The 26547-nt window shown below is 33.4% G+C and overlaps 1 protein-coding gene across 6 annotated transcripts in view; it reads left to right on the top strand.

The window, feature by feature from the left end:
- The window catches only part of LOC140040715 (stAR-related lipid transfer protein 3-like), a 147014-nt gene that overhangs the window by 57082 nt on the left and 63385 nt on the right, over positions 1-26547 (top strand). For 4 of the 6 annotated variants that reach the window (XR_011842759.1, XR_011842760.1, XM_072086853.1 and 1 more), the window contains 6 exons: positions 3166-3313; positions 4107-4226; positions 8912-9024; positions 9224-9379; positions 16513-16688; positions 18379-18483. Coding sequence is in view for 4 of the 6 variants with exons in the window: in XM_072086853.1 (XP_071942954.1) it covers positions 3166-3313; positions 4107-4226; positions 8912-9024; positions 9224-9379; positions 16513-16688; positions 18379-18483 (818 nt within the window). In the remaining 2 variants the exon portion in view is untranslated. The remainder of the gene's footprint in view (positions 1-3165; positions 3314-4106; positions 4227-8911; positions 9025-9223; positions 9380-16512; positions 16689-18378; positions 18484-26547) is intronic. The other 2 variants (XM_072086852.1, XM_072086851.1) reach the window with 2 other exon arrangements.

Below are 26547 nucleotides of genomic sequence, written 5' to 3'. Positions count from 1 at the left end.
TATGACATCTTAATGAAATTCACTACAGGTAAACTTCAGGTCAAGGGTAAAAATATTAGCAAATAAAAAGTTGCGCGTTTCAAGGTCATGCACGTGAAATCGCGCGTTAAAAATTTAAAACGCGCAAAATTAGGTTTTGATCAATTTAGAGCATGAATTAGGCCATTTGCGCGTTTCAAAAAATTACTGCGCAAAAATTCGTTTTTGTGCGCACGATTCTTAAAATGCGTAAAAAATAAAATTTGATGTATAAATCACATTCTACTCACAATCCTTAGTACATTCACCAATTTTGAGTCCATTCCGACTTAAAATAACGCTATACGAGCACGTTAAAAATGACAAAATGCGCACACTAATTGTACAAAAGTGCTAAAAATGGTAAAAAATAAGGACTTTTTAAAATGAATATAACTCTTCAGAATGGCAGGTGACCCCCAATTTTTTTAACTTATTATGGAAGCCAATAAGTTGTAGATACAAATGTATATACACATTAGACGTACAAAATGGTATGACGTCATCAAATGGCCACTTGAATTTAAAAATTAGAAATTTTTATCTTTTTGTGTGGGTTATCACATTCAATAGAGCACATCTCCGTTATTTGAGCCCGATTTTCGCACAACTTTTAGTATGTGCTTGCTCAATTGATTATTCTTCTAATGAGTTGTCAACATTTTTATTTTGATGACGTCATCACGCGTAAAAACTTGAATAACCTAGGTCGTGTAATTTCAGCTACACCATACATTTGAATATCTTATAGCTCTTCAGAATTAAAGGTGACCTTGAAGATTATAACTTATTATGAAAGCTGATGAAATGTAGATATGAATTCATATTAAAATTAAGCCTATCGGATGTTGTGATGTTATCATATGGCCAGTTGAAGTTAAAAAGTAGTTTTTAAATTTCTTTAGTCAACGTTATACAAATTTCAAAGACCGCGCATTGCGCTTCTACGTGTCAAATTTTCTTCCAATCCTTATATTTATTTGCTCAATTCATTATCTTTCGAAATTGTCATCTTCGAGTTTATTTTGAAAATTCCATCATACCAAAAAATTAGAACACGATATGAGTCCCGTAATTTCACCTATGCTACACTGTATATATATACAGTATATACTGTACATATTGTATGACACATAGGTAGAACTTAGCACTATAAGTGTATAGCAATCATGTCATAGGATGGCGTACATCAACTTTTAACGATCGTATGTTAACGTACATGCATGTTTAAAAAATGTTAATTTTATTAAAATGATAAAAATGATCACCTATAATTCGTCAAAGTGACGAATTAAATTCTAGTTGTTTTTAATAGCTGAAAACCGGTTGAACAGCTCGAGTACAGTATAATAATGTTGAAGACAGGCCGATTTTCTTTAAAAAATACTATTTTGATAGATTTAATATACATTTATACAACTGTTTTGATCTGCGATAAATGGAACATTCCAATCTCTGTTCCACAAGTGTCTATTCCCTCAGGCGTCGTAAAGACAAGTACTGTACAGTCACAACAGAAATTCGATCCATTTTATCCAATCTGTGCTGCAGAGGTTGGTTATAGGTATTTTTTTAAACGGATAATGAGCTAGCCTTTCCAGTCGCCGTCTATTATGTACAGTCATCTTTATTATTGCAGTTAAACCACCACCCACACCACCACCCTCCCCTCACCCTCTTCTCACTGGCATGAGTAGCGTTGTAAAGCCAGTAGAGGACAGGCGTACAGTACAAAGGATCACATGCCCTAAACGCAGAACAACTTTGGTGGTTAGGAACCAACTTAAGTATGAATTGGCTCTAAGTTAGATAATTATTTATTGACGATCAAAGCGAATTTACGATTTTCCCCGAATAGAGTTGTTTACTTTATTACTGACAGTTCCTTCTGAACGTTTAATTAATTAATAATGTAAAATTACTGTACAAAAAAATATAAACGTTGTATTAGTGATGTATCGTTACATGTACTGTACTATTTCAATCGACTATACGGTGACAGTTTCAACAAAGTATTAAATAGCAATGTTTTACTGTGTTTAGTCATGGAGGTATAAATACCTCCATGGTTTAGTGGTATATTATTTGTAAAACATGAAAACAATCAATATTTCGTTACTAAATGGATAAAGAATATATTTAAAAATTGTACGTCTTTGCACCCATCCTCTTCCCCATCCCTCAACCCTCACAAAAACACAAATTCAGTTTGTTTCAAAACAATTGACAAGTTTCTCTTTCGGAAGTAATTCCCAGGGTGCTAATTTTAGTTGAGTACATAAATCACCGTGTTAATTTATTCGTTCCTGTAAACAACATGTATTATTGTCCTGCATGTACATTTGAAGTTGCCAATTTTTTAACGCTGAAATAACTATGTATTCGAGAACCATCTGTGGGCACGACCTAGATGGTACGCAATTCATTGATATGCCTAAACCGTGCACCACCAATGAGGACAGAAATATTACAAACCAACAGACAGACTAATGAGGAGAGGAATATTAGTAATACAAACCAACAAACAAACCAACCCACTGGGACATGGAAACTTCCCCGATTGATTACTCTTTTGCCCTCAAAAGAGGCGAGAATCAAGTATGAAGTAAAACAAACCAAATACTTAGCCATGACGCAAATGTTTGGTTGCCCTGGGACACCGGGCCGGCGATTCTGCGAGCACTGTGTATGTAGTTGTGAAAAGATTTCTTGAGTTTCTGAGAGAAGCTTGCAGTTCTTTTCATCAGAACTGCATGTATCACAAACTTTTATCAACATATTGATTTTTGCCATGCAAACATTTAATATATTAATTGCAGTAAACCAAGCACATATCTTTGCCATTTCAGTATTAAAGGTAAATTGTAAAAATTAATGATTTATATGAATAAAACAATGTAGATGAAGGAAACAACATGGAGCTTGTCACTATTCACATATGTCAAGAACAAAAATGGACCGTACAGTCTCCGTGGCATTCCATTTATAGGTCCATGATTTTAGGAAATCCAATTTTGGTGTAATTTTAAACATATGCTACAAATAAAACAATAACATTTAAGTTTTTAGTAAATTTGCTTTTCATACATTTTTGTGTACAGTTTTGATTAGTTTTTACAAAGAAACCTTTCTATTTATATTTTTCAGAGTAAAAGTTTAAAGCATGAATGTACACCAGATTCTGATGCCCAAGTTATGGAGTATATTATTTTTCTGAGCTGTTTTGTCTCAGCATGGATAGAAGTGTGGATTCTAGATTTGAAGGTTTTGCCAAAAGAAAGAAAATGGAAAGAAGGTATAAGTTTTTATTATACAAGCCAAAGGATGATAGTGAGTCACTTTTTGTGTCCAGGTTATTTAACTATATTTCAGTTACTTTTCATTTTACCTTAAGTTCTTTGAATTTACTATCAGTTCTTAGTCATAAATATTTTATCTTTGCAAGAAAAATATGCATCATAATACATTATACCATATTTTAAATTACAATCAAGAATGTTGGAGTATTAATGTGATCAATTAAGGATGCAGATGTTTTTGTTATTTCAGTCGGTTTGTCTATGTTAAGAAATAGGTGAGATGACAATATATTTCCTAAATAATCAGATGTTAGATTGTGAGAATCGGATTTTAGCAAATCAATGTTAAAATCGCTACATTATTAACCTTATCAAGTAGTGTAGATAAATGTTCAGTATATGATTTAAAACATTTTTTGGAGGTCTATATACGACTGAAAACAAAGTATTCTTTGTTTTAACTTTAACTTCAATACAAATGATGTAATAATAGCAGCCATTTTTTCGAGGTTAGTTGTTGATGTTAATATTGTTTCCTCAAAATAATCAAGTGATTTATTCAGTATAATATTCACAATAACGGTATCTTTCAATTTCATAGTTCTTGATTTTAAGTTTCTTCATCGATTCATCAATTGAGTTCATTTTAGTTAAAAATAAATCAAGCTTAGTATTCATAACTGTAATTGTTCGCTCACTAGATTCAGTAGCTTATGATATTCCGTTTTAATCCATATGTTTAAAATTGAAGAATATGTACACAATAATTATAAATTTTTATTTTTTCAGGTAATTCTCGTATTTTGCATTCTGCAACTCAAAATGAGAGAACTGCTCTTTTACATCCAGAATTAAATCAAGATAGTATTCCTGACCAACCATTCTATTCGCCAATAGACTCTCCAAGGGGTAATGATATTAGTCCAGTCAAAAATTACCCTCACCATGGCATAAGTTTTTTTCAATCTAATTTAAGGTCAAAAGACAAATTTTATAAAAAATTAAATACTATACGGGCCTATTGCGATAATTTTTTTTTCTGTGTTTAAATTGTGAAAATGTGACATATAAATCAATTCAAATAATTTAAGCAGCCTGCTATAAATACCAACATGCACTGCACGCAGATTTTCCATAATTTGTATTAACAGATTCTGCCAAAAACAGAAAGACAATTAATGCAGCAACTAGACAATGTCAAGCGAGGCCTGAAGACCGTCCACGAGAGGATATTCATTCGACGCGAGCTACTCTGGTAGTGAATTTGTTTGTTGACCTGAATTCCCCAATTTAATCTGTTCTTAATCATTCTCATCTTGGTGGACAACTGAATTGGCCTTGGCTATCCAGCCCTGAGCTTACCTTTCTGTGTCATTTGTCTGTAAAAACGCTAACGGGGGACTGAAATCCATAAAAATGTTTGCGTTAATACATGTCTTCTAGAAACCTTAAGTTTCAGACACTTGTATGCACAGACTAACTGTCTGCATCAATCATTAATTACATATAGTAACATTATAACGCTGTTGGAGGAAGACGTTCCACTAATGCGAGCTCCCTATATTTACTAATTATAACCACTAGATGGTCGTGTTCACAGATGGTTCTCGAATACACAGTAATTTCAGCGTAAAAAAACCGGCGATTTCAATGTACGTACCGCATGACTATAGTACATTGTCGTTAACTGAAACGAATAAACAGACACAATGATTTATGTAGTCAACTAAAATTAGCACCCTGGGAATTAGGCCTACTTCCGAAGGAGAAACTTGAGTCCAAATTTTGTATTTGAACTCATTTAAATAAACCCAATTTGTGTTCTGTATATAACATTAGAGTTGAGGGATGGGGAGGAGTATGGGAAGAACAATTTTAAAATATATTCTTTATCCTCTCAGTAACGAAATAATGTTTTAAATGTTTTATAGGCCTATCAATAATATACCACTAAATACAGTTAAACATTTTCGATTTAATACTTTTTTAAACTGTCCCTGTTATATTCGATTGAAATAGTAAAGTACATGTAACGATATAATTATAATTATTAATTGATACAAACGGTGAGAAGCAACTGTCAGTAATACAGTTTTTATTTGTATATTATGTGTTTATATATCCAGAAGTAGAGCCTACCCACAGTCATAGTAATAACTGTTCTTTGTATATGTGTTTATATATCTAACAGTAACCACATTCACAGTAAGAAAATTTTGATTCAAATGGCGACCAAAAAGGGTTAATACGTATTTTTAATAATTGCAATACTACGTATCTCAGTTTTAAGTTTATTCTCCAAGGGCCCATAAATTTACCTACTTGTGTTAAAACAAGGACTCGTAAATTTACCTACAAACTGGGAGTCTGATAGATTGGAATGTTCCATTCATCGCAAATCAATACATTTGTATAAACGTATATTAAATCTATCAAAATAGTATTTTTTAAAGAAAATCTGCCTGTCTTCAACATTATGATGATGTACTCTAGCTGTTCAACCGGTTTTCAGCCATTAAAATCAATTATCGTAGGAGGAGATAGGAAAATGCGAAGCATCCTCGTATTATTATATGCAGGTATTTTTCAAGACATGCATTAGACAGTGTATACCACCATCGGAAAACACCCCTATTTGGGGCCAATCGTTGAACCTAAATTCGTTTTTAATCGTCAATAAATAATTATCAAACTCTTACTCAAACTCAAAATTTTGCCCTTACGTAAATTCATATATAGATGAAGAGAGTTACACAAAGCCGCCGCTGAAAAGGTCACTTATTATAACTATGTTAAATTGGGCTTACAGACTATCGTCGACCCACCAACTTTTTAATGATGAATGTGAAAATCTAAGGAAGATTTTTAAGCGTCTGAAATATCCAGATGAACTAATAACAACAACCATACAGAACTTTAAACCAACAGAGAGCAATAACAACACTGCAGAAGGCGAAACAGATAATAAAACCGAAATACCAGTACGATTCATCCTGCCATTCAAAGACCAGAAATCTGCGAACTCCGTCAAGCGACAACTATGCCAACTAAGTCACAAGATAAACAAAAACATTTTCCCTGTTTTCATAAGTAAAAAAGTTAAAGATAACATTAGGAAAGTCGAAAAGAAACCAACTATTATAAGTTGTGTATAAATTTAAATGTGACTTGTGTGATGCAAGTTATGTTGGATATACATGCCGACACCTCTACTATTGTATTGTTGAACATAGTAGATGCTTATTAGGACAGCATTTAAAGGATCATAACGTGATTGTTAATCCAAGTAAAATTAATTCATGTTAGGAAATACTTGGGAAATGCAAAAACAAATTTGACTGTCTTATCTATGAAATGTTGTATATCAGACAATTAAAACCTAGTCTGAATAAACAAAGTGACTCTGTAAAAGCTAAGCTTTTCATTTGACAGGATGTTAGACAATAGGTCTTTTGTTATTTAAAGTTTGATCCTTGGTTTGTGCTATTTAATTAGTTGTTGTTTTAAATTTTATTCATTGGACTTGATAATGACCCCATGATGGAGTCGAAATGTCTTTCTTTTTTAAACGTTATTTTTATATTATGGAGTTAAAATCACTAGAAAAAGTAAAATATTATTCTTGGGTGTTTTGATACATGAACATCTAAATTGGACAGGTCATCAACATTATATAGGAAATAAGGTTTCCATGAGTTTATTGGTGTAATAAATGTCCCTTAATACAACTTGTACTCCCCCACATTACTGTAACCTTATTTGGGCAGCTGACTACCCATCTCATCTTCATAAACTATTCAATTATGCATAATTTAGCTCCATTTGATTTTCATTCTGAACCATTATTTAAGAAATTAAATGTTCTCAAAATCACTGAGATCCATAACATTCAAATCTCTATTTTTATGTTTAAACTTATAAAGCTCACTACCCAAAAACCTATTCTTGAATTATTTTTTACAGCTACTGACATTAACAAATATAATTTTAGAATTCCATGTGAGATGCTTGTACCACTTAGGTTAACCAAATCTAAATACTGTATAACCTTCTCAGGACCAACTCTGTGGAATGATTTAGATGATATACTTACTGATTGTAAAACCTTAACCATTTTAAAGAAATGTATAAAGTATTTTTATTTGTCAAATTATCACGAGTAAAGATATAAATGTTCTCTGCATATATTTGTTCATACTTACTTATATAATTTTAATGTCGTTTACCTTTTTCCTTATTAAACTAATTCTAATAAATAAATAATATATTGTTTTGTGAGGGTCTGTTTATTAGTCAGGGTCAGAACATAGCCATAGACTCTCTTCTTCGAGACATACTTTACGGTTTGAGCATGCCAGTCCCAGTTTCCAAATAATATTTTTTTTCTTTTTAATAAGGAGCCTTCGGTAAATTCTTTCTAATGACAAGGATGCCTTCAGACACGTTTGCTATTGTATTATGACAAACGTCGTAGAGACGCGTTTGCAGACTGTTTGGAAAGCACTGATCGGATGCGTTTATTCATGTTTGGTATGTTGCTCCGCCCCATTGTTCGACTGAGCAGCACATAGTTTGTCATTTTGTAATTGCCAGATGATTGAATTCTGAGTGAGACCCTTTCTGGATTTATTTTGGTTTGAAATTGGTTTCTTGACCTCGCAGATTAAAACAATATTCAGATTTTGGGAACGTGTTGGGAATGTCGTATATTTTTAATTAGATGCACTATTTAAAACAGTTGATTGTTAAACACGTTTAAATGATGGTCAAAATCAGGCAATTTTTACTAAAAATTAAAAGCAAATCGATATAAACACTTTTTCCAAACTGGATTTTTGTCTTTTGTACCATTTTTGTCTGGGTAGAGCCTATAATTTTGGTTCAACTACTATACTTAGATTTGATTATTATATAGATAGTTTAAGAGTTTCATCAAGGTACGAGCTTATGCCATGGTGAGGGTGATTTTTGACTGGACTATATAATAAGTTTTTATTTTGAATAATTTGACTACTAAAAATAACACTGCAAGTTGCCCTACAGTCCTCCTGATATTTCCTTCTTTTGAATTGTTGAAAAATCTGTAATTTTGTATAAATCATTAAGGCCTAGTTTGTTTACTAAAGGCAAAAAATGAATCTACAATGATGGTACTTTCCCAACACACTAAACAAAAAGCATGTAAACAGACGATTGGGACCCATAACTGAACTTTAGCCTAATCCCTAAATTTTCAACCTACTGTATTCCTAAATAAACTGAACTTAACCCTCTAAATAATCTCTTCACTCATCAAAATCAGCCATAAATAATCAGGGTTTTAAAAACTGGGCCAGACCGTCTGGGTCTTGCATGCTAGCGATGAAGCCACAGGTCCTAGGTCCATGCTGTATCTGATCCATGAGCATGTTGTATTGTGTTTGTTGATTCAAAGTTTTGAACGGTCTAACCTGGTGAACAAGTTTTCACTAGCTGAACCACCGAATCCTTTCAATCACAAATGAAAACACATAATAATGTAATTTAATGGTATCCACATTTTTTCTTAAACATTGCTCATTTTTATTTCCATTTTGTACAAACACATTTTTTAGGCTCTGATGATGAAAGTGGCGGGTATGGTTCGTATCGTTCAAGGATTGATGATTTTCAATCACTTCCAAATAGTCAACGAGGAAGCTCAATAAATCTAGCTTCATCTGCTGAGGTACTGTATAGTTGCACTATAATATTTCGTTTTCTCCTAGATAAATTTAATGTTGAAGATACCAGTTGAAGCAAGTTGCATGATTGCTATAATTTTTGCTAGCTTTAGACCCATTTTATATTAAATTGATTTCTTAAAATAGAATAAAGCTTTTTTCTATTGTGTTTTTGGTTGGTTATAAGATAATTTTTTTTTTTAGGATCAAGCATACCTACAAAAAGCCAAGGAAGCCCATATCCAAATTCAAAGTATATTATCAGAAACAGAAGGATGGAAGACGGAACGAAAGAAGAACAATATTCAGGTTACGAGCAGGTATTTCAAAGGAATAACTGGAAAGGTTTATAAACTTGAGGTAAATGTAAGATTTATTTGACGGATCAGTTTTATGGAACCTTATTTTTTTCTTTTAATTTTTCTTCTAATTTCCTCCTTGCATTTTGTTGGAAACTGAACTGGAAGGCAATAATTCTATGATAACGGACATTTTTTTTATGAAAGTCCAGTCTTCAATATTATTTATATATTATTTATTAACAATATATAATGTAGTGATTTATTGGTTTTGGTATTTGGTAGTAGGGTGTTGTTTCCGAGTGTAATGTGTTCTCAGGCGTATAATTCCACGACGGTGCTAAATGATTCCACATACAACATCACAACTTTTATTTCTTGTAACACAGTATTAATAAAATACAACTTTCAGACTAGTTTCACATCTTTCTACTGTGATATTATTTTCTCTTCTTAATATCTATAACATTTTACTATTTATACTCAAAATGCAAATTAGGGGCTTTAGAGGAGAATAAACTGTTCCCTCCAAAAGTTTCCCACCAAGATTATAACATTATGATTGGTTTATAAATTTAGCAGACCTAGTCTAAAACATCCTTTATCTAACCACAGGAAATCACAAACATAATACTATAACATATCAACAATTTTAATTGCTCATATCACTTTTATTTATTATTTACAGTATGTTCTTTAGGCCTTCTTTTAAGTATTTCAAAACTGTCCAATGTGCAGCACATGCACATGTGATTCAATTCATCATGAAACTCAAACTTCAAAGATTGTTCGGTTTCCATTGGGGGCAATATAGAATATACAAATTGATTTTATTATATATATATATTGTTTCTGCTTGCACATCCATTAATTGTCGATCTCAATGTGATGTTAAGGATAATCTTTTAAAACTTATTAATAATTATCTTAGTGATAGAGAGAAACGGGTAATTATAGAAAGTGCATTTTCTGGGTGACTACCAGTAAAATCTGGTGTCCCACAAGGTACTATTTCAGGGTCTTTGCTTTTTAACTTATCTATATAAATTACTTCCTACTTAATCTTAATTTGCAATGCCAATGCTTGCTTTACGCCGATGAGACTGAAACTGATTTGGCAGATTACCAGTATGGATGATTCTCACTGACTGCAGGTGGTGTGAAACTTGGATTATGCTTATTAGTGTTAAGAAATGTAAAATTATAATTATTAGCTTAAAAAAATATTAATACAAAATTTATATTATTTTCCATTTCCATATCATATTAATAATCATACTCTAATGTGGAATAGCACAAAGATCTCGGTGTTATTATAGAAAACAAACTCAACTTTAATTGTCATATCAAGCACGTTAGCACGTAGTAAAAGGTACGTAATAGAATGTTAGGCATGATTAAACAAAATTATTTGAAATTGAGAAATCCCCACATCTTGATTTGCCTTCAGAAGTCCTTAGTTAGGCCTTTTGACAATGGTTTGATATATTTTAATAGTTAAAAGATGTATTGTCCCCCTGAAAAAATAATTCACTAAATATTTTTTGTTGAATATGTCATTGTAATGTCACTTCTTAAGTGTTATAATACAAGTATCGTAAAGAAAAGAGAGAGAACCTACATATCTCAAAAGTTTTACTTAACAAGTTTTCCATGCTCATTGTATGTAAAATAGGTTTTTTATAATATTCTCTGAAGGTTTTTCAGAATTCCAACTTGCAGCAGCCATAATTTCATTTATCGGGACTGACATATGCCCTGCTGCTGAAGAAGCTGCTGCTCTAGTAGAGTGTGCCTTAAACAAAGCGTCAACACCGGATTCATGTAAAAACTCTTTTAACCATCGTGAAACTGTATCTTTAGAAACAGGGTTGTATGGTTTTATGTAGCTTAACAAAAGTTGGTTATTAACACCTCTTAAGGTGGCTGTACGTTTAATGTATTCCTTAAGGGTAGTTACAACGCATACTTTGCTATCTGGCGCAAATGTTTTAAAAATAATTCTTGAGCCTTTCTTATTATTTTGTTTTGTATGCTTTAACAAATCATTAACATAAAAAATGGCACCATCTGCTTCAGTGATCATTTTGTCTACCCTAATTAGTAGATGGTTTGGCAGCGTTGGGCCGATAACAAAGCCATAAGCATACAGAGTCTATGAGTGAGTTGCTTTAAAGATAAACTCTGTATAGGGTATACAGTAACTCCCTAATGTGATTAAATACCACTTTTAATGTCCCATATTTCAGTATACCTCGTTATGGGTGACTTTAGATTAAATGTTCCTTTTACAAATCTACTAATTTAATTATGTGAGCCAATCGTTTGGCCGTTTTCCAGGAACAAACATGACGATAGTGCACAACGTGCTGTATTTACTGCTGAGTAACTGTTTGTTGATTCAAATATCATTGTGAGGAATTCTAAAGCAAGACCTACGTCTGCTTTAAGCGGATCGACTAATTTTGTGGCTGCAAAAGCTTCCCATCTCTCTATATAGCTTCCGTATTGCTTTAAGGATGACCGTCTTTAAGAATTCAGGATTACGTTGATGGCTGTTTCATTATTGATACTGTTTCCTTCTATTTCTATACGGGAAATCTCCGGATAATCTACATGCAAAAAAATTGATTTTATTACAAAGTAGGTGAACTTTGTTCATTCCTGGTAGTATAAGAGATAGTCGCCCACCTTGTAGTTTTAAAAGTTTCCCAACCATAATCGATAATAACTTAGGGTACTATTGCGTCAGCCAATCAGAAACTACCATTATTCCAGTAGCCTTATCATTTGAAATCTTTTGAATACATTTACGCAGAATGGCAAAAAAGCATAAAAGTTAAGTCCTGCCGAGTTTCAGTTAAATGTGTCTACATTTGACGCATCCGGGTCAGGTTTACATGACACATATCTAGAAAGCTGTGCATTATTTCTAGATGCAAATAAATCCAAACTCATTAAAAAAAATGTTTAACAAATCTTTATTAGCATTCATTCCTTCTCATCATCAAAGTGACGTGATTTATTATCCGCAATTAAATTATCTATCCCCGGAAGATGGATTGCAGAAAGCCATATGTTATGGTCTGTGCACCATTGCCATATCATGATGTTTGCAAGTGTTAGATTTTGCTCCTCCCATATTATTGATATAGGCTATTGCCGTAGTGTCATCTATTTTTAATTGGACGTGTATTAGATACCGGTACATCTTTTATGAGTGACTTAAGTCCGAGAAAAGCTGCCAGTAACTTCAAATAATTAACGTTAAGTGAATCATTTACAAATGCATTTTGTAAATCATTCTGGCACCATCTCCCACCAATGTGATTAGTGCCATCAGTTGCTCCCCACCCTAATTCCGAAGCATCAGTTTTGAATGCAAGGTTTGGGTCACCATGAGATATATGTTTATACACATAATATATATTGTGCTGCCACCAGGTAATGTCTGCTCTGCCATTCTCATTAATGGTTTCATTGTTCTGTCATAGTGGCCTTTATTGTGTCTCAGGGACATAATTTTATCTTTTTCAAGGGCCCTGTATTGTAATTTGCCATATTCCACAGCTGGGAGTGCAGCTACCAGTTTTCCTAGCAGGCTTGCAACCTGTCTAATAGTAGTCTGGACAGGTAATTATTTCATGACAGTCATTAAATATCTTTATCTATCGACACTTATTAATAGTGCAAGTATATCGTCAATATAAATTAGGACAATATGGCCTCTACTTCTTAAATATGCTAGTGGAGGCTTTAGTAGTTTCGTAAACAGTCTTGGCCCTGTGCTTAAGCCATTAGGTAATGCCCCAAGTGCATAAAGATTCCCTTTCCAGACTCTTTAAGTACTTTACGTCTGAATATGCTATGGGAACTGTATAATAAGCATCTTTGAGGTCTACTGAGGTCAGGTCTACTGAGGTCATGTCTACCCCTTGGTCTATGTGTGAGTGCATTTGAAAATGAATGTTTCCATCTTAAAATGTTTGTAGGTAGCATACTTATTTAACTTTGAGAGATCAAGGATAGTTCGAAAACCTCCATTCTTTTTTGGCCTTACAAATAAATTTGGACTTTATTACTCCTTTATCCAGTAAGACTTGTTCATCAATCACAGCCATTTCTATAACACTCAGGTTTATATATGGATGAGGAATTCTCCCCTTAAATATTGTGGAATTTGTTTACAAAATTCTATTTTATAGCCAGTGACAGCATTTAAAATATATAGATCGGAATTTAGCTTTTTCTAAGCAGGTAAGTATGACTTCAGTCGACCTCCCACTATTTCATAATGAGTTGGTATATATCATACCTCTTCTGCTGCTTGTATTGTTGATTTCGATCCCCCTTTTTGTTTAGGAGTCTGGATGTTGCCTTCCTCTCTTCATCAAGCCGTTTTACAGAGTTTCCAAAATTTCCGAACAGAAGTTTTGTTGGTTTTGTAGTCGGCTTACAGAGATGTCTATAATCCTTGTTAATCTCCAATTTTAGGACTTCTTTTCGTAGTCCCAATAACTGCAATGCATGGGCTAGAGCTGTGATGCCTTTTATTAGAGGCTTCTGTATCCATTGAAGCTTCAGATCTAAAGACCTTGATTTTCCGGATATCCTGACTCTGTGGGACTGGATATCCGGAAAATCAAGGTCTTTAGGCACTTCGGGCACTATTAGTGGTTTTGCATTATCTGGAACCAGATATGCTTTAGAAAGCTTCAGTTGCATATTCTCATCCATTGGAGAATGGAGCAAGTATATACTGTCTGACAATTCCTTGGGAATCTCAGGTCCTGTTTCCTCTGCAGACGCAAATCGTGCAGCATAACCTAGAGGTGGGGCCATAAACCATCGTCGAGAACAGTATTATCTCATTTACGTGAAGTTGTGCTTCTATTTTTTTTTAACTTCCGAGTTGCGCACGATTTATGAAGTTTAATTCATATCGAGAGTCAATATTCTGGTTCACACAAATTTACGCTCACACAAGCATTTAAAATTTTAAAATGCGAAAAATTAATTTCTAATCAACTTTCTATGCGAATCATGGCATTTTGTACGCGTACGGTGCACTCGGAGTATAAAAAGCATTTATATCTACAACTTATCTACTTGCATTATAAGATTTAAAAAAATTGGGCTCATGGTTGATCCAGAGGAGCTATAATAGAATAAAAATAGGCATGATTTTTACAATATTTTTTTACATTTTTAACTAAATCGCATGCAAACTGTCTAATTCATATGAAGTCATTTCAAGTGGAAATCAGAATAAATAGACATTCATTATTAAAACGTTTTCTGGAAGCTGTTGAATTGTAGATACAAATTCATGCAAAAAAAAAAGATATGAATTTATGTAAATATTTTTTTGTATCGATTTTGTGACTTCATCATATGGCCAGTTGAATTTTCCTCTTTTGTGTAACATTTAAAAGAGCGTGCATCTTTAGTCTACGTATCCAAATTTCTTCAAAACGTTAATATGTTGTTGCTTGGAATAAAAGAGGGGTCACTTAATTTTACCTAAGCTAAACTGTATGTAGTATGTATACAGTATATAGTGTATACTGTTAGACAAAAAATAGACAGCACACATTTTATTTTCTTCAGGTCATAATGCTATAATCTTTTTTCTTTGCGCAATCTATATATAAATTATGGTTAATTCTGACATAGGCGAGCACAATGCAAAAACTTCGTTACAAATCTCCGCCTTGGATACCTACCTTATCTATCCGAGATGTACCGCGAAACGTAGATTTGATAACATTAGTGTGCACGCCGACGCTATTGTTCCATATTTATATCTTAGGAAGATATTATAAAGAGTTTTTTAACAACATTTATGATTTCAACATTAGATTTTCCTCTCAATTTCAATTCTTCCCGGTCAAAGTAATTTCCGGGTTTAAGATAAGTTCACCTTAGTTTCAAATATTTTCTCTCTTTTATACACAAGGGAGCAGTTAAAATAATAGATTTGACCCTAAAGGTGACTGGAAACAGGCACTTTCCATCAATCAATACAGTGTCCCTTTGGAAGACGAAAAAAAAAATTGGCCATTAATCATAGCCATTTCAGTTTTTTGTTTATTTTAAAACATACCACACGTGTGTGAAGGTACAGTAGTTAAATAATAGGAATTATACTGCAAATTAATAAATATCAAATTAAATATACGCCATAAAGAATCAGAATATATTGTGGGGAATAGTATTATAAAATTACATTTTTCGAGTGAAATCCCGATAGCTGAGTTTTATTGAGTAAGCTTGCAGGAATAACTGTAGGCTATCTTCCTGTGTCCCGTTAGGACCGAGATGTCTGCCCATGTTGCAAGCCGTAATGTCTTCTTTCTTGGGCCCACTCTGTCACGGCAGTTAGTTTCAAAAGATGATTAAATTAAATAATGTATTAATAATTAAAAGGATGGTATTCATTTGAATAAACGCCTCTCCAATAAAACATCACTTTGAATAATAACACCCCCCTCCCCCACAACCCAACTATCTAATAAACGTCCATCCACATATTTATAATAACACAATTATACTATTTGTAGTAGAATTCACCGCACTGTTATCTGCAATTTACCAAGCATTTGTTATTCTTTTTTACCACTTTTCATATCTATGAGAGGATTTCATTTGATTATAAATGTTACCATATTATTAGAACTAAAAAATTTAACATATATCCCTCGAATAAGCACCTCCCTCAAATGACCTCCGCCTCCCCAAAGGGCCCTACCAAACAATAAAAACTATACTTTAAAATGTTATTAATCATCTAAAACACTGTGAAACAAAGTAGTTTAGTTTTACGAATGTCAAGCATTTTCAATAATGGTAACCGACAGAAAATGTATAAGGAGAACATTATCATTCCGAGAACCATCGTCTACACTTCCTAGAGGGGGAGCGAGCGAAGCGAGCTCACCCTCTAGTATTCTAAAGTATGATGTACATATGGCGTTTGTCGTGCAGTAAACTTGTCAAAGTGACGAGTTCAAATCTAGTTTAATCTTGTGTTCTCTTTTCATGTTAAAACTGGATGTTGTAAATCGTAATTCTAAATGTAATTTTTTATTTCACTCCTTATTAGGCTTTTGTCCAAAAATTAATTGCGTTTATGTCTATTGACCTTTTGTATATAGTAGAGATATACGCCCAAGAAATACTTATATTTCACAGGCCACTATAAATGCAAGTGTTCAGGAAATATTTAATGTGTTGTGGAATGGTATTGATGACACAGTAAAATGGAATACTACCGTTATTGAATGCCGACTTCTTCATTCGATTACTTCTTCTGCTGACATTGTTTACAGCGTTGCTGCTGAAGGTGCTGGTGGGGTAATTTCCAGCAGGTATATATAATATATCATCTTTTTCAAATGATCCTGACCATTTTTTATTTAAATGCAACCTCATTGGTGACATCTGCAAACCCAGTTTTTCCATTGTTACACAATTCAATTCAAATTCTTTATTGCAACAAGGTAAGCATTGTTGAATTTACAATATTAAAATAGCAAAATAGTAATAAAATATTTGAAATACAAATTCACATTACGGCATATGAAAATTACATTAAAATATAAACCAAGTCATCTTAAATATATAAAGTATTATGATATAATATAAAACAGGCGCTGTGAATCATGTGTTTGAGTTACAAGTATTGAAAATTATCTGTCGATTTAGTATTTTTTTTATAATATATTATTAATTCTCAATTCTCATATATCGATCAATTACCAGGAGGAAGGGTTCCTCAGACCACCCTTCAGTTTTGTGAATTACTTCCTGAGGTAGGGTCCTTGAGATAGGGTAGTCTAAGGGTCTGTTTCTGCTTAAAAATAAAAATAATTGATTTTTCTTAAGTACCACAAACCACAGAATTGACCGCGTTGCAACTGAAAATGTTCTCCGACGTTAATCGGTTATCTGGTAATCGCTTTTTAAAAATCACGTCATCCATACCCACAACGCAGTTCAAGTTATGGAAGGCCGATGAGAGTTGGTTTGTTTACATCCTATCGCTGCATAAAACTCTCACACATGTAGGATTAAAAATTAAAAATTGAACTCTTAAGTAAAGCTATATTATTTGTAAAATAAACATCTAGGCCTACTACCGTACCACGTACAACAAAATAATGATGTTATATTAATAAGGGCACGTCGGCGAGAAAGTTCGTTTCGCCGTTGGTTCTACCCTAGGGCCTACAGTAGCTAGACTATAATTTCTACCGAAAACAACAGGCCTATAAAGGACATGCAAAACATTGTTAGCCTGGACTGGTCGGATGTAACGGTGTACTTGTAACACAGAATCCTGGAATCTCTCTGTATAATTCTCCCCCACAAAATAATAACATTAACAATCAAATGTTATCTCATCGGTCCACGTCGTTGTTTTGCTGATAGTCCTCGATCGCGCAAATAAACAGCATGCTTTGTGCGTGAGGGTTGCCATACCCTAGAGGTCAGTTAAAACATGTAATGGATTGAGTGTTTTTATTTCATTTTGCACCGTTTCTGCTGACCAAAAATAAACGATTAATAAACGATTATTCCTGCTAAGCAGAAACAGGCCTTATTCTAAGGAATTCCTTATCCTCCCTGTAGGGGACTCCCTGATGTATTCAACCAACTGCATGTTTCGGAAGTTTCTCAATGCATATTCTGATCTAAAAACATTACAACCAGCTCAGTTAAGTTGCTTTAAAAAATAGATCCTCAAATTAAAACTTTTTGACAATATAATAAATGTAATCTTGCCAAGACTTCTATTATTTTTTTAGATATGGTAACCCTGTAATTTCACCTTAATTTATTTAAACTAATTTGCATATCATTGGAATGAGTGACAGGTATGATGCTCAAACTTTGATCATCATAAAGTATGTGACCATCTAAAAAAGAAAAATCTTTGTATTCAATTTGTTTCACTCAGAATGCTAGATTGCCTAGCCTAGTATGATATTTCAACAACCAGATTATTTAAATTGTCTAGTATCTTTTTTATTTTCCTTTTTATGTACGTATTGCTAGGGATTTTGTCAGTGTGAGATCATATGAAATTGATGGTAATGTTTATTGTTGTGCATCAAAATCGGTTGACTATTCTCAGTTGAAACCTGTAAAGAAATATGTTCGGTAAGTTTTTGTTTGTTATATTAAAAATGATTCTGGCCATCTAATTCCCTGAGAACTTTTCATTCTCTAGGCTGTTCTAAATGTCATTTGGTGACTGCAATATTTGGTAAAGTGTTATTCTTCTGATTATACACTGACATTTATAAATGATATAGTTAAACCTCTGCAATCTTACACTTTAGAAGTTGTGTGCTTCACTAGCTCACCATTAATGAGTGTACATAAATGGCTCTCAAAAACATGTTTGTAACACATCTGTTAAAATGGACCTGAAATGGATTTTCGATTTTTTTCATTTTAGAATGATGTTTTTGGGGCTATTAGGTGTTGCTGGAATGTATATTGTTATAAAATATAAATTCGCCCTTTTGGGGAAAGCCCCATTTGAAAATTAAAAAAATTCGCGGGTGACGTCACTTTGCGAATATATTCCTATCCTTCCAATGGACAATTTGCAGTTTTTTGGCTATAACTCTTGAAATCTATGGAGTATTTTCTAAAAAATGCTTGTGCATTTGCAGAAACGTATTTAGAATTTTTTTAGATAAATTTATTACCGTATAAACGGTTATTCATCGAGTAAATGACGATTTAAAATCTTCAAATCAACTGTTTTTTTCTGGCAATACCGAAGTTAGCCTGGCAACGTTGTCCGGGATACAGCGCCATGTGCAATGATGCGTATCCATATTTTCCGTTTGTGTATTTTGTATATCTTTCGTAATTTATACTGCTAAAGTTTCTTTAGTTTTTAGTTTAGCAGAATTAAATTATGAATATATGAGATGATAATTTATTTGTCACGAATCAGGCAGTTCGAAAACGAATTTTATTTATATTTTAATTTGGCTTGACAATAAGCAGCAACTTGTTGATATCGCTTTGGTCCTTGCTTGGATACACATGAAACGGAGCCTCGCATGTGGATCGACTCCGCGCGCTGGAGGCCTAGGCCTAGTAAAGGTTTGGGAGGTAGGCCTTCTAAATTTGGGTTTTAGAAAAAACAAAGTACATTTTAGGGACCTATATTTCAACAACATTAGATATTGAATAAATTAGTATTGGTGTCAACGCTTCGCGTATCTTTCCAGCCCGCCGTCGATCATTCACTGACTAGATTATCGGGCGGCATACACGCTCTCGATATCGTCGTGTGTATATGTGACGTCGTGAATATAGAGGCTTCCGACGGCAATGGCGTGAGTAATTTTCGCTAATTTACCAAGGTATCTTAAAATTTCGTTTTTTCTCAAAATACTATACATTTTGTTTTTATTTGTATGGGCTTGTGTTAATTTGATACATTTAAATAACATGTGTGAATTTCTTGAAAATCGAAAGTCCATTTCAGGTTCATTTTAATTAGGCATTCATGGCTGGTCACAGAATTTCCTTAAACGTCATGCGGTACGGCATTCTCAGGCATTGCTAGCTGTTGGCTGTTTATTTTGTTGTTGATTTTTTGGACTATTGAACAAAAATATTTGTAAAAATTATTTTAGGGGGACAATATATCTTTAATGCTAGAAAGTTGTGAAAAATTCAACTCTCTAGCATTAGTGGTTTTCGAGATATGAGATGACTGTTATTTCACCTCCTTATTTGCATATTTCATTTAACTTGTACTACTAATTTGCATACTTTCACTCCTTTTTTTTTCTAAAATGTTTCATTAAAGCAAATATAAACATTATACATTCTGAATAAATCATTGACAAATCAACTCTTTCTGACTAGTAGTTTTAGTAAACCTGTAATTTCACCATAATTTCCATAATTGGCATATCATCAGGATGAGTGACAGAAGTGCTCACATCAAATTTAATAAAAAAAACAAAAATCTCTGTTTGCAATTTGTTTCACTCAAAATGCTAGATTGCCTATATACCAAAGGTAGGGTTAAAATGTAATATCAGTGTTCAAAGAAAAGTGAGAGAGTCTGACATAATAGTTAAATCCGGCAAACCAGTTTAAAATTCCAATTAAGCCCCTTTCTCACAGAGCTGTGTCCCAGGAATGTTGCGGGAATATACCATTACCATGCCGGTATGGTTTTCTGTAAGAACGGGTCGTCTTGGCATCATGCCGGTATCATGCCGGCATCGACATGACCTGCTTTAGACCTAGTAATATTACTAGGAATATTCCCCGCAATGTGAGACGAGCATTCTGTGAGAACGTAACGCCGTTATATTTTAATTCCGTCGGGGCTTTGACACCTTGCGCGGTCAAGTGTATCACTTTGGCGCCAATTCAATTGACAATAATAATGTTAAACTGGAGGGATAATGAGATAAGAGAGCTGCTTAAAATAAGGGGACAAGAAGAAATGTGTAGACAAATGGATGGAGCAATAAGGTCGGGAGCTGTTTAAAGTTAATATTGTTTGCAAGCTGGCTGTAGTTGGCGTAAAACGGACAAAAAAAACAAGTCGTAAGCTGAAAACGGCCAGGTACCATGTAAATTAAAGACAAAAACAAATAATATATGCACAATATACTGTACATAGCATGTATTGCATAAATATGCAATAAAGGAAGACAATAATCTGTAACTTAAAATTCGCCGCCATATCACTAGACAAAAATAATAACAATAAAGGACGCCCTCAATACTTATTTTGTCAGACTTTTTATTGGCTGAGTATGCCCGACTACTTTCTCACAGAAAGCCGGTATATACCGGTTATATTGCCGGCACGATAGTCCGATGAGAATGTGTATATGCCGGTATCGATACCGGCACGACGCCAGCATCATACCGGTATATTGCAGGCACGTCTGTGAGAAAGGGGCTTTAGTCTAACTGGTTTTCAACTGAATTAGGTCAAATGGTTTTTCTCAACTTGTCTGATGGTTTTTCCAACTGGTTTTCAATTGGTCCAACTAGTTGGAACTACTATAACCATCGATCCCTTTGGCACAAATTGGTATAGGTGACCACATATGTATAAAGTGGATACCAAAATCTAGACATATTAGTAACGTGATGAGGAAGGTTACGGTACGCCCATTTTTCGCTACTTGCATGAATAACTTTGGTCAATATCTGCAAAACCAAAACTGAGGTGTCAACAATGGTAACACTAAAGGGGAAAGGCGCAAATCTGTTTTATTAAAAAGGTAGGTCACTGATCAAAGCTTCTCTAGTAGGCCTAGTTACTCAGCCTCTATAGGCTAATAATACATATATTGCTTTGCGATTTAGACATGGGTCTAGCCTAGGCTAGCCTATAGAGTAGTATTATGCGATCATAATTTTCAGGTCATATTTCATCATATGGCAATACAAATACGTGCATAGCTCGGTGGTTTGTGCTCGCGCCTATAGCATTCAAGGTACCGAGATCGAGTCTCACGTTGGAGATGAAACAAAATAAGATAATTGTCTATCCGCAGGAAAAAATTTCATTTTAAAATTTTGTTTAGCAATTATTGCTAATCAAACTGATTTTTTAGTCAAGAAACATAGTTTTGTATTGTCTTTTTTTGCTACACAATTTTAGAAATGTGTAGCAATAAGGTTGTTTTGTATAGCTTTTTGCTATGCTACACTGGCGAAATTATTCCCTGATCCGTGTTGTTTGTTCAATTTTATTTCTTAGTGTTGGTAAAAGATTCCATTCTTTTGTTGCTCTGTATTTTAAGCTATTTTAGTACCTTGAGCATTTTTCCAATTTGGTGTTATTAATGTTTTACAACTTTGGCTACGAGGGAGTCATTAAACTTAAACATTGAGGATAAATATGATGTGAATGGCCATTAATGCATTTGAAAGTTGTAAATAGTAGATGTTTCCTCCATCTTTCATTTAGTGTAACCCAATTAAGTGTTTTAAAAATATCATTTATTGGTGTATATATATCTGCGGATAACAAAACTCTACCTAATCTATTTAATAATATTTGAAGTGTATTTAAAGTTTGATTTGTACAATTAGTCCATACAGCACTACAATAGTCAAACAATGGCATTACAAGAGAATTTGCCAGCATAATAGTTGTATGAGATGGCAAGTAGTATTTCACACACCGTATTACCCCTATTTGTTTAGAAACTTTTGATGATACACTATTTATTTGATCCTTCCATGTCAATTTAGTATCAAATATAACACCTAAATACTTAAATGATTCCACTCTTTAATACCATAAGTTTAGTTTTTTTAACATTCAAAGTCAATCTGTTGTTATCTAACCATTTTGATATTTTACAACAATTTGAGTTTAGATTGTTTTGCAGAGTTACAGGATTTGAGGAGCTACATAATAGAGTGGTATCATCAGCGTACATAACACATTTACAATCAACAGCATCAGGAAGAGAATTTACATATATAATAAATAACAAAGGACCTAAAATAGAGCCCTGTGGAATTCCAATGTCAATTTCTCTTAAATCAGAAATTGAACTATTTACATTTACAACTTGTGATCTATAACTTAGATATGAAATAAACCAATTTAGGGCATCATTATATATACCAATTTCCTTAAATTTAGCAATAAGTAACTTGTGATAACAGTATCAAAAGCTTTTTTAAAATCTAAAAAAATTACAGCAGTTCATTACCATCATTATAATTATTTAGAATATAGTCAGATACATCTAAAGTGTTGTATTTGTGGAATGTTTCTTTCTAAAACCAGATTGTGATGGGTTTAAAATATTAATCCTTGTTAAGACAGAAATTGGGCGATAGTTATTTACATCAGATTTGTCACCTTCTTTAAAAATAGAGGTAACCTTTGCAATTTTCCAATCAGATCGAAAAGTTGAGGTGAACAAAGAACAATTACATATATATGTGAGAGTTTCACATACAACAGGACACTTTAATAATTAGGTTATATGCATTAATGCATATAACCTCTTGATTCTGTCAGAATCTTTGTTTATTTATTTATTCTTTCCTTAGCACTATTTTGTCCGTGAATTATCTTGGCATCAGTTTCATCTAGCTAAGTCAAGTTTTCAGAGTATATTCCTTATGGCCAGGAATCGATGTGGTTATATTTTCACAATGCGCAATCAAAAATTACGCGGTCTACGCGCGATTTTACGAAAATCACGTTTGTAATCATATCTTCACAAGCATGAATCACAATTAAACAAAATTTGTTACTCATAAATTTCAGGTCAAATTTCATCATATGGCAATACAATTACGTGCGTAGCGCATATAACGCTTGCGTACGCGTGCTTAAAATGTTCAAAATTGTCAACATTTATTTTCGTTGAAATTAGAGTACTGCAATTTTAAGCGTTTAAAAAATTGCCATGAGTGGGCAGATTTTTGCACGCATTATACGAGCACGTCAAAAGTGACTGGCTACGCACGTATAAGTTAACAAAATGGTGAAAATATGCTAAATTTTAAAATTAATATATATCGTCAGAATGCAGGGGAACACCTATTTTTTATTTCATTTTCTTGAAGTGTATGTATCATATGTATGATTTATTATGAAATTAGAAGAACAAAAGTTGATTAAGTCATCATTAATGGCATATTAAATTTAACAAAATTAATTTCGACAATCAAACAAATTATAAAATTTTCTTAGGCCAAAATAACAAACTTAACATTAACTTTCTTCCTTCAAAAGTTCATATATTAAAGTTAAAAGTATATAGTTTGACAGGGCATCATTTGTTTACATTTTAAAGATGTCATCATAGTAAAAAATTATAATTCATTTCGGTATGTAATAATCTATTTGCACCAAAGTGGTTACTGCATAGTAAATACACGGAGGAATCTTTCTACAACTTCAGTCAGTTGTGTATGGCTCAATGGTCTGTGCTCGTGTCTATGGCATTCAAGGTACCGAGATCGAGTCTCACCTTGGGAAACGAAATAAGATTTTTTTTTATTATCCGTATTGTTTGTTCAAATTTATTTCTTAGTGTATAGATTATACACATGATTTATAATGAAATCTAGATAAAAATTAACTCATGTCTTTATTATTATGTAACAACAAATGTGGTTTATGACATTATACGCATATGGATCTTTGATCGGATTGTGATACCGGCTATGGTGTTCGCGTTAGCAAGGTCCTATCATATATTATAAATAATTAAAGATTCTGAGAAAATCAATCAATCAATATATCTTTTAAAAATCGATTATCTTTATTTAAATCAATGCATATAACCTATAATTCGTCATAGTGACGAATTAAATCTAGTTTACAATTTATACCATCAAGACCTGAGCCCTTATTGTTAGAAATGTTATTAATTTCATTAAAAACATATTCTGGTGTAATTATATCAAATTTAAAAGTATTCTGATTTACAGCATTATTTATGTTATTAAGGTTAGTAGGAGGTATAGTAAGTTTCTCAGAAAGTTATTTACCAATTGAAGATGACAGGCATGACTGACATGACCAGGTTCGTTGCAGTAGTTGTAACATACGTTAGTGGCAGCTGCAGGACCCATTCGATTTACACTGCTCCTAGAATAATTTACCTCCGCCAAGGAGGTATATGTAATCGGTAGTGTGTGTTTGTTACTTGGCCAAATTGAAAATTGGCCAAGTATGTTGATCTGTTTGGTTTGTGTGTGTGTTTGTTTGTTACTTGGCCAAATTGAAAATTGGCCAAGTATGTTGATTGGTGCGGTTTGTGTGTGTGTGTGTGTGTTTGTTTGTTTGTCATCACTCTAGCGCTCACAGTTTTGATTCGAATGACTCCAAATTACTACCATACATGTCACCTGGTGCAAGGACGACACTGCCCAATTTTGGTTAAAATCCGGACCACGGTCCCAATTCTGGACCACTTTTAAAAATTATTTTCAGACCTGTTAGTGTTAAAAGATAGGACAGAATTATCAAAAGCCGGTGAGCAGTCTTAAATTAACAAGTAAACTTAAATTGCATTTTCTCGGGAACTACTTCTCCAAAAAACTTCATTTTTGTACAAGAGGCAAGAGTTATAATTTGTGATTTGTAATTTTAAAACTGAATTAGATTTAATAAAGAGGTTTTTTGATGCGAGTAGTTTACAAAACCTATTTCTTTTCAAATTCACCCGTGTGTTTTTCGCGTTGCTGTTCTATTGTTAGCCGACTGAAGCTATTGTTCGTTGAAAGGCTGGTTACATAACCTGTACACCAAACTCATATACACATGATTGTAGTGAAATTAGCCTAAATCACACAGCATAAGACACACACTTTTGGTGCAAATTGGGTCAATGTCAGGAGGCCAATTTTGATTTGGCCAAGTATCGTGCTATGCGCAAAGGCTAGTTTGTTTGTTTGTTTGTCATCACTCTAGCGCTCACAGTCTTGGTTCGAATGACTCCAAATTTCTACCAAACATGTCACCTGGTGCAAGGACGACACTGCCCAATTTTGGTTAAAATCCGGACCACGGTCCCAATTCTGGACCACTTTTAAAAATTACTTTCAGACCTGCTAGTGTTAAAAGAAAGGCCAGAATTATCAAAGGCCGGTGAGCAGTCTTAAATTAACAAGTAAACTAAAATTGCATTTTCTCCAGAACTACTTCTCCAAAAAACGTCATTTTTGTACAAGAGGCAAGTGTTATAATTTGTGATTTGTAATTTTAAAACATAATTAGATTTAATGTACAGGTTTTTTGATGCGAGTAGTTTACAAAACCTATTTCTTTTCAAATTCACCCGTGTGTTTTTCGCGTTGCTGTTCTATTGTTAGCAGACTGAAGCTATTGTTCGTTGAAAGGCTGGTTACATAACCTGTACACCAAACTCGTATCCACATGATTGTAGTGAAATTAGCCTAAATCACACAGCATAAGACACACACTTTTGGTGAAAATTGGGTCAATGTCAGGAGGCCAATTTTGATTTGGCCAAGTATCGCGCTATGCGCGAAGGCTAGTTACTTGGCCAAATTGAAAATTGGCCAAGTATGTTGATCTGTTTGTTTGTTTGTTTGTTTGTCATCACTCTAGCGCTCACAGTTTTGATTCGAATGACTCCAAATTACTACCAGACATGTCACCTGGTGCAAGGAAGACACCGCCCAATTTTGGTTAAAATCCGGACCACGGTTCCAATTCTG

The sequence above is a fragment of the Antedon mediterranea genome, chromosome 2 (genome assembly GCF_964355755.1).
Source record: "Antedon mediterranea chromosome 2, ecAntMedi1.1, whole genome shotgun sequence".
Classification (NCBI taxonomy): Eukaryota; Metazoa; Echinodermata; class Crinoidea; order Comatulida; family Antedonidae; genus Antedon; species Antedon mediterranea.
This window is presented reverse-complemented; position numbering and strand designations above follow the sequence as displayed.